A 14,482-nucleotide genomic window follows, 5' to 3' on the forward strand; every position below is an offset into this window, starting at 1 on the left:
TTGTATTTCGACCATGATGCATCACAACACTCTAATAAAGCTCCACAGGTGACAGGAAACCAAGAACCAGAACCCTCAGAACACGACAGGCTGAAGACGTAAACCAGGTGACATCGATAAAAGAATAAAACCTTTGAGAAACGCTGAAAAACATAAAGATATGACCTGCGTGCCGTTAGATTAAACAGTGATGTTACCTTTGCGCACAGTTTCCTCACATTAGAGACGACGAGTCTCACCTGGCCGCCCTGACGCTCAGACAGGTGACAGGTGGGGGCTGGTCCAGCTGCTTCCTGTTCAGAGCTGATGATGAAGGTGAAGGTGCTTCCTGTCTGATGGAAATGTTTTCACGCTGCTTGATTTGATTGATTCTTTTTATTGTTATTTTTGATGAAGCCTCATTTAATTATCAGTATTTTTTTATTGCATCTTGATCCTGTTTTATGTTTCAGTGTTTGAGTCGAAGCTTTTAAAAATGACACACAGATAAAGATTATTGTTATTATTAAAAGTGATGCTCAGTATTTTCAGATGTTTTTCAAATGTTTGGAATGAAAATTAAAGTTTTTCCTGCGTCTGATCGTCGTCGGCACGTCTCACCTCCTGAAACCACAGTCTCAGAATAACTGAGCTTTTTTCATGCACACAAACGCATCACTGATCATAATCTGATCCCTCAATATTCAGTTTCTGTATAACAAGGACTTTTTAAGTATATTTTGATGCTAAAACTTTTGTAACCTGGCAGTTTGAACGTTCTCGATCCCCGAAATGTTTTAGATTCTAGAAAGTTCTGGATGTTCTTCACTGATGTTCTACCACAGGAAGAGGAAACGTTCTCCAAACGTTCTGTCGCCAACAGATGCTTCTGTAAAAGCTTTATAAAATATTTAACATCCGATGAACAATATCAAATGTTATCAAGCCTCTAAGCAGAAACTCTTGATCCTCAGTGAATAAAACGGGCTCAGAGGGACAGACTGGAGCTGCAGTGGTCCTGCTGGGGGGGGGGGGGGGCAGTATCACAGCCTGCAGCTGAGGCTGTCAGAAGATCCTGAAAGCAGATTAATCAGCACACAAATGAATTAAAAGCACAACTTGTGACGTGAGATCCAGCAAGGAGTCCAGTTTGTCCTCATTATGTCACGAGGGCGGCGGGTTGTTGTGTTCGGTGTGAGGTGGAGGACGACCCCCCCACCTGTCCTCCGGGCAGACAGGAGCGGATTCATTCAAGCTGCGGACAGTGAAAGTTTTGACATTTAAAGCCTTTAACTAATCAGTCGTCTGCGTTTTATCCCTTTTCTCCGACTTCACAGTGAGGGAGGAGATAATTTGAGCGCTCTGTCTGTTTGATGTACGGTAATCACATGTGATCTTTTCAACAGGGAGCCGGCCGTCTTGTTAATTTGACCGTCGGTGCGCGGCCGGACCCCCCCGCCCTCGCCTCGGCGGGCCGCTGCCTGAAGAGTAATTGCGGAGCCACCATGCTTCGATGCGCTCGACCTTTACGACCTTAAAAGCCATTTCCATTTTTCTGACCACAAAAAAAGAACATATCTTGTTAATTGCAAAAAGGCAAATATTCTCCTCCTCCGCCCCCCCCCCCCCCCCCCCCCCCCCCCCCCATTTGATTTCCCTTTGAAGGCAAAACGCTGAAAAGCATTTCCATTTTCATTCATCAATGCTTATCAGTCATCTGAAGGCCCCTTCAGCCACAATCAGCATCACAGCTCCGACCGGGGGGGGGACGCAACAATGAGAAACTATCAACAATCGCAAGAAGCAATTTGCTTTAATGTGGAGTGTGTTTTGTTGCGGCTAACCGCCATTTTTTTAATCCTCTGACAGCTCCGCGCTGATAGTCCCTGAAAGACAGAAGGAAGTGTCACAACGCGGCGTCGTGACACGGAGCAGAGGGGGGGCACACCGAGGACCGGACCAGGACCGGACCAGGACCGCCCGAGGACCGGACCAGGACCGGACCAGGACCGCCTGAGGACCGCCGAGCCACCGAGGATCTGCTCAGAAGATCAGCATCACAAATCAGTTCATGAGTGTGAAAGTGAACCGTGTTCTGATCACATGACCTTCATTAGGGTCACACACACACACACACACACACACACAAACACACTCACAAACACACACACACACACACACACACACACACACAGGTCATGAAGGCAGTCAGGACATCTTGTGTTTACTTTGACCGAACATGTGATGTGGCTGAAAACTCCAGAAACCTTTGAGAGACACGTCGCTCAGTATTTCATTGGAGGAAGAGGACAGGGGGAGACGTGTCTCTGAACACATGAGGTGGACAAAGAGGAGACATGGCTGGACTTCCTGCCGTGGAAAGCCGTCCATATTCCCTCCTGTGGTTGCATGTTGGCTGATCACAGCTCATCTTTCTGCTCCTCTTGTGATGCTGTTTGCAGGAAGCCGGTAGAGGATGACATGTCTGGATCACAACCCGGTTCTCCAGCAGATGAACCCCCCATGACAGAGTCAGACTGGTCATGGGGAGGACTGCGATCCTGGTGGGTCGGTTGCTTTGGCAGCACATCGTACAAAATGAGAGCTGCGTCATCATCCCGCTCTGAAGGGGTGGAGGTGTTGGAGAGTCCGCAGGCTGGTTGTGGGGGGCTGGTTTGGGCTATCTTTTAGTTCTGGTCCGAATTAGTCTTGTTTTCTCCGATAATTGAGGGTCAGCACTTGAACAACAATCATTTTGAGCCCAGTAAGAATATTTTCCACAAGCTGCAGGAACATAAACACGTTCACGCTTGATTTGAGACTTTTCATCACCGAACCTGCAGCGTCAGACCGAGTTCAGCTCTAAACAATGTTATCAAGGACGGTCTGAGCAATCAGGGACAAATTGATTTGCAGTGTGTGTTAGAGAGCCGCACGCCGGCCTCTGCATTCAGCAGAGGTAAAAACCACATCACAGCGTCCTCATCATCCCTCCATCTTCTCCGCTTTCACAAACTGACCTCCTCCTGATGAAGTAAACATTATTTAACGTTCTGTAATATCAAAGCGTGTGTTCATCATCCAGTCCAATCACCTGCTGCAGCTTTCCGTTGTGTTCACCTCCTCCGCAGTTAAAACGAAGCAGCCGGCCGAGCGGGAAAACACAGGCCTGCTCAAGGGCCAGAACTGAACCTCTGGAAGATCAAAAAAATGTTAATGATGCGTTTGTGATGATGGGGGTCCTGACACGCGTCTGCCGCCTCCCAGCGCCTGCTCTGATTCGACTGTTTTCATCCACAGCTGACAGATTGTGTCCAAAACTCGAAATTAACACTTGTCAACCTGTCGGATGCAGGAAAAACTTCAACGCGTCGACTTAATGATGACTTTGGAGGTATTTTTTCAAACCGTGACACCGTCAGTTCTCCATCAGCGCTCAAACGACGACGGAAACCAGCCGCGTTTAAAAAAGCAGCGCTGGAGGTTCGATGTCAGACGACGAGGCTCGATGCAGGAGAGCTGCTTCGGTGACGGATCCGTCGGCGTCGCGTCGCATCAGACACAAACACCCTCATTTTATAGGTGCAGCTGTGATGACCAAAACAAAGAGCTACGTCAGCTGCATGAGAGCAGATTCACTCAACACACTGAAGGTTATAGGATTCAGGACCCATCATAAACACGTCGGCTCGATATTGAAAAGAGTTTATGTGAAAGACCTCTAAAGGCCATTTTTAGATGTCCATTAAAAAAAAATAAATATGGGACAATGGACCAAAAACACATTAAAAATATGGAAGACAATAAAATGTACATTTGGTCTGTCTAAAACAATTTCAGCACTCACTAATATTGGATATATAAATGAGTTTGTGCCCTCGAAATTGGATGCTGGGTTTGGAAAATGGTCCAAGTGTGGGCTCGCCAACTTACATCAGCGCCACAATGCTGGTAACTTAAAATCATTTGCACAGCTGTCGGAGGAATTTAAACTACCAAGCACAGATTTCTTCAGGTACCTACAGCTCAGGGATTTCTTATTAAGGCATAAGGACTGGGCTAAAGTTGTTAAGCCAACGCTAACTTAAGAATTGTTGATAAAAGTACAAATACGAAAGTGGGATAAGAAACTAATAAGCTGTTGCTACCAAATATTCTTGGGCATGAATTTGAGTAATACTACACAGATCAAAGAAAGATGGGAAATTGATATTAATTCCATTTCATCTGATATGTGGGAGGAAATATGTTCTGGTGTATGTATGGAGGGAATTTAAATGGAAGATTATCATGCGGTTCTTTCGGACGCCTGAAATAATGGCCAAATTTGACAATACACACTCAAACAAATGCTGGAGAAACTGTTATTGATAAATATTATTGATCTGATTACTATATATTATTATTTTTACTCTTTTTATTTTATTGTATTTTGTCTATCCCATTTAATTGTATTTCATTTATTTATTTTTTCTTTGTCACTATCGTTTCGCCCTCATTTTTATTTCATAATTGTCATTAAACCCCAATAAGCACTGAGTTGTAATGAAAATTTTGAGTGAAAAAAAGAGAAAAAAATATCAGATATGATGAATGTGATTTTGTATAAATGATCTGAATGAAACTGAAATAAAAACTAAGTTCAAACATTTTTTTTCCAATAAATTAAGTTTATTTGTCAACAGTTGGTTTTACATTGTAGTTCGCAGGAACCATGCAGTCAAGCTCTTTATGGCCAATACTAATAATAAAGATATTCCACATCACAGGTCACATACAGAGTTAAATAAACACAAACACCAAGCATCCCTCCCTCTGCAGTTTACACCCTCACATATATACACAAGCTCAACTTGAACCGTTTTTTGTTTCTCATTTTATTTTTTGTTGCATGTTTTCATCACCTAACTGGAAAAGCAGTGTTTCTAATTAACAAAAAAAAAAGGTAGAAGTAGTAACAGTAGAGCAAGGCACACAATTATATTTTAAAGATCTTAAACCCTATTTTGTCCTACACGCACCTCTCGACACCGATCCCGAACCCCGGCGTCGCCGCTCGTCACCGCTCAGGAAGTAAAAAAAAGAAAAGGACACATGGTACAGTAGTGGTGTACATACATACAGCAGAGTTAACGACAACACACGCCCCCATCAACAGTCATTAAACCTTAACACCTACACAACAACACCCGTTCAGCTTTCGCCAACTTTGGTTGTGTTGCATAGATAAAATATCGTCTCGAGTAGATTTTTATTTTTGGAATCTGGTGCAGCCTCAGCCTGCAGACGCCGCTGAGGGCAAACGCTCGCTTCACAATGTAGATTCAACCTGATGGCATCAAAGGTCACTGGCTTCTTCCAACGCTCTAGCAGCAGGTACATCCCATAATTCATCACCAGATCTCAGAAAGCATCTGAGAACAAGTTCAAGGCGATCGTGCTAACCCTCGAAGGCGAGCAGGAGGTGAACGAGCCAACGAATGAGATGGAGTCTACGGAGGATTCGCCGCAGCATCATCGCCGGTGTGTTCAGGTGATTCTCATCAACACGCCCGGCTGGAAACTTTTCAGCGAAACACCAAAAAGCTGCACTTCGACAAAGTGGTAAAGATCGACTGTGCTGAGCAGGAGTGCTTGACCCCGCAGGCAGTCACTGTCTGCACAGACAGCGCTCAAATTTAGAGTTTCCCACTAACTGTGGCGGCTGGACTGACCAGAATACTGGTAGAAAACCTGCTCGTTCTCCACACTCATCACACATCAGGCCGCACTTCATCTGCAGGAGCCTTCGGATAGCAACGACCCCGCTAACCTGACTTCACAGGGGACGACCTCGGAAAAGGCTAACAGAAGGCTAGCAGGGTAAACCTGCCCTTCCAGAAGAGTCGCCGGAGGAAACTGAAGGTATGTTCAGGTGGCCGTCATCGGCCTACAACTCAGCTCGTAGCCACAAGAAAACTGCCGGAAAGCTGTCGAACCCCCAACTCCAAAAGCTAAAGCAAACACCCGACTCTTTCTGTGAGTCTGCTCGATTATTTCCAACAACACGTTTTTGTGTCTGAGGGTCCGTTAGCTGGACGGGAAACCAACGTTTCCCTCAACTTCCTCAACTGTGTGGTCACGTTTTTACACTTCAGGTGTAAAAATTATGTTAAAAATATGAGACTGAAGTCTCCAGTAGAGTGAACAACGCTGAAATTCCACCATGAATCAGGAGCAAAGGTTTCAACACGTCCTCCAAACTGAACGGAATATTTTCTGTTCAATCTGAAGGACGACGTCGTGTCTTCAGCTAACATCGACATGCTCGTTCCACCTTTGATCCTGACAGACGACCTCACGGCTCCACGAAGTCCTCGTCAGGTGAGCTCAGGTGGAAGAGGAGTTTAAATAAAGCGGAACAGACCATCTTGATCTGGCGTTTTCAGGTTCCGCCATCAGACTCGACGACTGAATCAAAGTGTACCAGCGTGTTCGAGTCCAGCTCTTCCTCTTGACTTGATGACACAGCTGACGTTTTGAAGTTTTACCTTCTATAATTACGCTGTGATTTAACTAACTGGCCTCTTTGTATCTTGCACAGATTTGTATTTGATCACAACAAAGTTCAACAGAGCTGATTATGCAAATTAAAAGTGGGTCCTGTCGTATTTGCAGCTTTAATTAACACGAACTCGACCTGCAGAACCTTCGACGTCTCGTCGGTTAGCAGCAGGTTAAACGCTCCTTCATGGGAGCTGGAACAAATGTAGAGACTATAGAGGCTCTGTGGTGTGATTACAGTTTATCTACACTGATAACTCACAGGCTGCAGCGTGGTGCTGATACGACGGGATGACGAGTTTCTACAAGATGTGCTGAGCTGGACCGAGTCCCGGCAACAGGTTACCGACACCGACGCCATCCACAGACACGGCCACGTCCTACCTGTGCTATGAACACTGCAGCATACCGTCTGAACGGCGTGCAGACGAGACGACAAACCTGCGGAATCCAGCTGATCCCAGCTCAGTTTAACACCACTGCCCTCACATCCACAGCTAATGACTGCTGGTGTTTGTCCTGCTTGACTTGGCACAGTTCAAAAGTTCAAGTGGTGTTTGACCTCTTTAACCACGATGCACCAGAACATGCTGAAAATCATAACAACTCAATAAATTCATTAGTATTTAATTAATTAGGCTGATTCTGAGTTTCCTTCGCTTAGATGGAAAAAGCCATTGTGTTTCGCTCATAATGTAATAAACACGACTCAGGAGTCTCGACAGTGATCACTCTCACTGATTTGTGTTGGATCATAAACTAATATACTCCCAATTTGATCATCATATTTCAAATGGTTGTTGGATGTAATGTCACTACGCTGTTTTCTTCTGAAGTCTCGACTACGACAGGAAACTGTATATTATTCTCCACAGACGAACCCTAAAAGCTGCTCCATCATCACTCTGGAACTTCAAATCAGACTCGCTGTTCCTGTGAAAATCTGTTGGATGAGTTTTCAGTCCAGTTTCTTAACGATGCGTTCAGGTACAGCCGTGAGATTCAGGAGATCGGGGGGGGTGGGGGGTGGGGGGGTGGCTCCATGAGCAGAGAGGAGGCAGTCGGAGAGGTGAAGCCAAGGAGTGAGATCAGCTCAGCGGGAAGGAGATGGAGAAAGCCCCCTTACAGCTGGATCCTGGAGGTTCCTACTCCCAACACAGGTAGTCTCTGGATGGATGGATTGATGGATGGATGGATGGATGGAGAGAGAGAGAGACAGAGAGACAGAGAGACTCAATGACATTGCTTGATGGAACACAGCCATCATTAAAGTACAAAAACAGTCGTGCTGCCTTAAAAACACACTAGAGGGCCAAACGTAGATTCATCCGCCGCTGAAAGTAGTCCCTGATAAACGCCCCGTTGGTTTGATAGAAACTGCAGCAGCAGCCGTTTTTGGAAATCACCTTTTTAAAAACTGTGTGTTGTATATTTGTGAGCCAGTTTTAAAGATGTTATAGTGTCTGATTAAACGTTATATGTTAAACAGCTGTTCATGTTGTTTATTCCTGTTTCTGAATTTATTCTGCTCAGCAAATAGAGTCTTTCTGTCGTTTAAATAACGGAGCTCTCTCTTCATCCTGGTTTTATATTAATTAATTAAACTCTGCTCTGGTACAAATTTTATCATTTTATTCTTAATTTGATTATTTTAGTTCATGAAGTTGTGGTGTTTCCGTCTCCTGCTCTGTGTGGATCAGATATTCAGTCGTTTTCTGTTCAGCTTTTCTGTGAAACTTTCCAAACATGAGTCAGTGATGAAACCCGAACACACACACACACACACACACACACACACACACACACTCACACACACACACACACTCTCTCTCTCTCTCTCTCTCTCTCCAGTGTGTTTTGCTGCAGACCCTCTGCTGTCTGGGTCACAGAGCACTTCATGAAACGCATCCACGATTGCTTTAATTGCACCTGTGTGTGTGTCTGTGTGTGTGTGTGTCTGTGTTTTTGTGTGTCTGTGTGTACAGTGTGTGTGTGTGTGTCTGTGTGTGTGTGTCTTTGTGTGTGTGTATGGGTGTGTGAGAACAGGTGGGATAGACTGGGGCACGCCATGGGGGTCAGGACCAGCTGTATGCATCACCGATATGATGTGTGTGTGTGTGTGTGTGTGTGTGTGTGTGTGTTCTTTGTCGCGGGTTTACATGCGTTGTGTGTGTACACTGAGCTTGATTTTGTGTTCATGTGTGTATTTCTTTGCTTGTAAATGTGTATGTGGGTTTGTCCTCTGCTGTGTGTGTGTGTGTGTGTGTGTGTGTGTGTGTGTGTGTGTGAACAACATGTCTGTCTAACCTGCAGCTGTTGGGCTGTCAGAGCTTCTACCTGGACTCTCATGCCCTGCCCTCAGGGGTGTGTGTGTGTGTGTGTTTGGAGTATGGGGGCAGTAGGTTTTGCTGAGCCCTGGAGGCACCCATAGGGCGGCCACATCTCTCTCTCTCACACACACACCCACACACACACACACACACACACAGAGATTGTGTCAGTGATGGCCTTTGTTCGTGTTCTGCAGCTTCCTGCTTTGATTTGAGTTTAAAAATAGAAAACATGATGAAAACCAAAGTAAATCCGCAGCGTGTGTGCAGCCTGGATCTCTGAGGTTTTTGAAATCATGTGATAATTCATTCTGGACGAGACGGTTTATTTCATTTAATTTAAAACATTTAAATATCTGCATCAACGTTCAAGCAAACGAAGGGGACGATCAGCGTCAAAGCTGATAATCAAAGCGGTCGGATGGAAGTTTGTATTTGACATCGATCCTTCAGATCGATGTCATACTGATGACATCACAGAGCACAACAGGCTGTCAGAGGAGGATCATTAGTCTGTGTTCCAGATGTGTATCAGCATCACTCAGCAGAGAAAAGAGCCTGTTTAAAGGCTTTCACTCCTGTGTTTGCTGGTTTTGATGGAAATTCTTATTCCACTCGTTATTCCGACGCTGACCCTGACAGACGGGGTCAGATTTGGGTATCGAAGCAAGTTTTCCAAGCAGCTTAAAACTGGCTCAGATGATGATGCTGCTCCATTCAGGAAAGTCAAGACGCTGCACAAAACATAAAAATAACTGAATGGGATTATTTGCTATTTATATATTTAATGTCTGAGCTCATCAGCTTCATTGATTCCTGTAAATATCTGCTTATTCTGAATGTGACGCAGCAACACGTTCAAACAGGCTTGGACAGGAGCAACAAACTTCTTCTTGAGTCAGTGATGCCTCTGTATGTGAGCAGCTACAGTAACCAAGATAACTAACTGCACGTTTCACAACAAGCGTGTCCTGAACGTTGCAGCCGTCCAGCAGGGATCCTGAATGCTTTTAGGTCGCAGCGAGTGCAGTGTTTGTCCTGATCTGTGAAACCCACAGTGTGTTGGAAATGTGGTGAGAAATGTGTTGTGTTTTGACTTCTGACTCTCTGTGATTGGTTTGGCAGGCAGTGACATCATCTCCAATACAGTAATCACACAACTAAACAGTCTAAAAGCCTGCAGGGATGGATGAGTGAAGGTGTGTGTGTGTGTGTGTGCATTAACTCACTCTGACTGTCCTCGCTGTGGGCGGTCTCACTGAGGTTTGGCTCCGCCCTGCTCTGTTGCCATGATGGACAGCTGATTGAGAGCTTACCTGAGAGGGGGAGAACAGAAACAAAAGGAAAGACAGAAAGAAAGAAAGAGAGAGAGAGAGAGAGATGAAGAACAGACATGAAAAGACAGAGATCACAAGAAAGACAGGAAAGGGATGAAAAGAGGGAAAAGATGGCGAGGAAGAAAAGCAGAGAGACATTGTTTAGTCACATGAAGGCGAATACATGATCCAGCTGAGAACGAGGGAACAATGTTCCACTTTATTCTTTTCTTTTCATCAGTGAGAGAGACGGAGGAGAGAGGTGGCGATGGATGGCGAGGGAGCGACTAAAGGAGAGAGACAAACAAGAGGAGGGAGGAAGAATAAATCAAAACGGCATTATCGGCCTGAAACGCTGTTTGTCTTTGTTTTCTAATCGGCTTGTTCTTTCTTTGAGCCCAAACTGATGAAAAGTTGCAAATTAAAACAACGAGCATCAGGCCGAAAACAATTCTCTCCCCCTCTCCACCCCACTCTCTTAATTGGTTCACAACTAATCGCTTTGTAAAGACTTGTGTAGCTATTATCCCTCCCCATACATCTACCGCCGCTACGAGTCCACACACACGCAAACGCAGACTCGCATATGCAGATGAAGTCACGCTTACATGCACACATACATGGCAGCGAGCTGGAAGCACAGCGAGCTACCCCCGTCGCTGCATTTCTGTTGTCTGATGCCAGTTTAATGAATTTATGAGCTAATGAGGAAACTATGATACATCAGGACAGAAGTGCTGCTGCAGGTTCGCTGGGTGAGATTAATCCATAAACCACTTCATCTCATAAATAAAAGGCAACACAACACAAAAAATTCAAACGTGAAAAAGATAAAATGTCAAAAATACATTCGTCAAATCAAAAACGAAAAAAAAAAAATATTCAAAAACATGAAAAAATCTAAAAGTAAAATCTTAAAAATGTGAAATCACAAAAAAAAATCACAAAAACTAAAAAATAAAACCTCAGAAATGAATTCGATGAAAGCATTTAAGTCATTATTGTGGAATAAAGATAACATATTCATGAAGACATTAAAGCTCCTGTAATTTGATGCCATAACGGTCACCTCCATCCCCGACCCTGCTCCACCCGAGCTACAGTCCTTAATTAAGTCACATTCAGTCAAAATGGAGAGAAGAAAGGAGCCTCATAGAACCAGTAAACTTCTGGAGATATACAACCGTATTTAATATATATGATTTATTTTCCTTGTGTTTTGGTTTATTTGGAGTTTATTTCCTGGTTTGTGACGGTGATTTTCCAGCCATAGTACACCACACCAGAGCGTGACACAGAGAAATTTAACATCCTGGCTAAAAAAACTTGTCGCTTGGTGCAGCAGGCCTACTGACCACTTGAGGGCTAGTCGGCGAGCTACTGCTAACAACCAACATAAGCAAACACAAGCAAGCCCAGAAGGCTCGCAAAGCTAGCTAGCTTACCACCAGTCAGCTAACTACCAGTTAGGATGCTAGCTAGCTTGTTGCACCGTCCACTCAGTACTACAGTTTATATTACAGCAGAGCAGGGTTAGCGTTATAATATTGATTCGAGTGACAGCACTAATCAATATTATGTCGCTAGCCTTGCTACATGTCTCCATTCGCTCGAAGGTCAGCGCGGTCAGGTGTGTTAAACTTTAAGCTTTTCTGCATTAAAGCGCTGTTCAAAACCACGTAAACCTGGATAAACTAATCCACTGCAGCAATTCCAGTAAAATGATCAGATTTTTGAACAGAGTTTGGTTGTTAGCATCTAGGAGCCACTCGTAGGGACTCTTAGTCTTGTTGATATATTCTTGGCCTTGTTCGATGGTGCTGTAAAAGTCTTGAATATTAGACTTTGAAGAGCACAGAGGACATGTGGCCCACATTAACATGCACTGCGTGGGAAACAACTACAGGCCACCCTGCATGACATCAGAAATGAAGCAGCCTCTTCAGCTGAGCCATGTTCCTCTTTAAGACAGTAAAAGTTGATAAACAGAGGAGGCAGCAAGGTTGCAGAGATGGTAAAAAATGCCAAACTCATTTGCATAAGGAAATAGAAAACTTAAAAAGAGCACAAACACGCTAATTCAGCGATGAAATGAATTGAACGATCACTGCGGGATGGGGAGAGCTCTTAGCTGATGAATCCTAATGAAATCTGACTGATAGTAATTATGCTGATGTTGTTCTGTGGACCTTAACCTTTTAACTGAAAAACTGAGAAGTCTGCAAATCCCCCTTCCATTAACACCTGAGGGAGGCGAGAGTGACGAGGCAGAGGAGGAGGGAGGAAGAGGGAGAGAGGGAAAAAAAAGAAGAGGAGTGAGTGAAAAAGAAGTGTGAAAGTGAAGAGAGAGGAAAGGTAAGAGGATGGGAGGAGGAGGGGGAGCACAAATGACGAGGCCCTGGGAAGAGAGAAGAGGAAGAGCACAGGTGAGTAGGAAGAGGAAGGAAAAAGAGGAAGGAACGGCAAAAGAGGAGTGGAGAGGAAAAGAGAGTTGGGAGAAAGAAAACAGAGACAAGAGGAGGAAAGAAGCATGAAAAAAAGGAGAATGAGGAAGGTGGACGATGGAGAGGGAAGAGAAGTGAGGGAGGGAAGGTGAGAGGAGCAGAGGAGTTGAGGAAAAAAGGACACCAGGAGGAAAAGGGTGAAGGAAAAGGAAATGAGGCCGGGAAAAAGAATGGAATGAGACGACGAGCGTAAAGAGGAGAGAGGAGGAGGAAGACGAAGAGGAGGATGAGAGGGGAGGTTACACATATCAGGACCTCTCACGTTCGTCTGGCCTTAGAAATGGAAATGAGAGAAATGCACTCCGGCCTCATTACATTCATACCCACTGAGGGGCTCGGACTAATACCTGGAGTAGCGAGGTGAGGAGCAGTATCAAGGCCTGTATAATGTCCTGAGATTGCACGTCGGGCTAATACGTGGAGCACTAACCTGCTTCTCTGCTGCTGTCTTCGCTTCCTGCTGCGAGCCGCTCCGCCCTCTCCTCCCCTTCTCCTCCTGCTCCACCCGCCGAGTATCCACCTCTCCTCGCCTCTCCCCCTCCTCCCTATCTGCCTCTCTCATCGGCGAGCAGTTAATTTTGGGATTAATACGCGTGGCGGTGGCGGCTGGCTCTTTTGAGGGATTTGTAGCGGAGCTGCAGACACTTATCTTGGTCATTACGGCGCCCATATTGGATTCAAGCGTTTTAGTATCTGCCAAACATTCGGCTGCGGAGGAGTCTATCGGGGCGACACGCGCCCGGGGATTAAGATAAGGAGGCCCCTCATTACGACTCCTCTCCTCCTGCGGCGCACTGACACTCACAGCGGCCGCGACTTCTCCTCCAGCGACATCACAGAGGAGGTACGGGTCCTCACCTCGCCTCTCTTCCTCAGCGCCAGAGGACACGGGAGGAGGAGAGGAAAGGTTGTCGTCTTTGGGTTTGGAGCCGGGCCCCTGGAGAGAGGCGGAGACGCTGTTTGATGGCGAGGAGGAGGAGAATGAGCTGTAACAAGGCTCCAGGAAAGGAGGGAAGGAGCTCTGTGTTTCCTCTGTGGGACTGGATCCTTGGAAATACAGGTGATCCTGGTTTCTATCCAACACAGACTCCTTTGAGGGAGACAGATAGCTCAGACTATCACCTGGTTTGGAACCAGGAGAGTAAGATAGACTGTTGTTCAGTTCGTAGCCAGGGTCCAAACCCTCCTTCAGCATGAACCGTCGGGGTTTCTTGGAGAGCACCATGCTGTAGCAGAGAGGAGGGCCCAGATAAACCTCCTCTGTGCAGGTTGCAAACAGGGTCTCCTCATCCCTGATGTCTGGGCTCGGGGGCAGGGACAGAGAGGGGCTAGTGAGCTCCTCAGTGTGGCTACCGTTCGCAGCTCTGTTAGTCTGACAGTCAGCTGGCTTCAAGTCAAGAGCACAGAAGTCGTTCTTGGAGTGTTTGGAAGTTGGATCCGAGCGTGAGGCTGATGTTAGTTGTTTGCTGCCGGCGAACAGCTCGGGGCTCGGGCTGCGGAGGCCTTGCGTTGGCGTGACGTAGGACGGGATGCTGTAGGGCACCGGGGTGGAGCTCTTGTCCTCGGAGCACTGGCTGACCTCGCCACAGTCGCTGTCATGGGAGGAGAGAGACAGGTAGGAGTAGAAGTCTCCCTTCCGAAGGTGGAGAGGCCGGTGGGAGTGTTCGAGGACCTGAAGGAAGAGGAAGGAGAAAGTTTGTAAAGTTGTTTTTGTTGCAGTTTCTCGTTGCTTCGTTGACTCGTTGATTAACTCCAGATTCAGATTCAGGACCATGAAAGAAATAAGATCTGATGGCATAACTCCTTGTTT

General features: G+C 45.8%; 1 protein-coding gene across 1 annotated transcript in view; it reads right to left on the minus strand.

Annotated features, from left to right (window-relative positions):
- Nucleotides 1–7,644: 7,644 nt before the first annotated feature.
- The window catches only part of akap6 (A kinase (PRKA) anchor protein 6), a 152,434-nt gene continuing 145,596 nt past the window's right edge, over nucleotides 7,645–14,482 (minus strand). Inside the window, exons 20-22 of the mRNA XM_041954505.1 lie at nucleotides 13,103–14,344; nucleotides 10,082–10,168; nucleotides 7,645–7,689 (exon numbers count right to left, since the gene is read on the minus strand). Coding sequence (XP_041810439.1) covers nucleotides 7,645–7,689; nucleotides 10,082–10,168; nucleotides 13,103–14,344 — 1,374 coding nt within the window. The remainder of the gene's footprint in view (nucleotides 7,690–10,081; nucleotides 10,169–13,102; nucleotides 14,345–14,482) is intronic.

The sequence above is a fragment of the Chelmon rostratus genome, chromosome 15, assembly GCF_017976325.1.
Source record: "Chelmon rostratus isolate fCheRos1 chromosome 15, fCheRos1.pri, whole genome shotgun sequence".
NCBI lineage: Eukaryota > Metazoa > Chordata > Actinopteri > Chaetodontiformes > Chaetodontidae > Chelmon > Chelmon rostratus.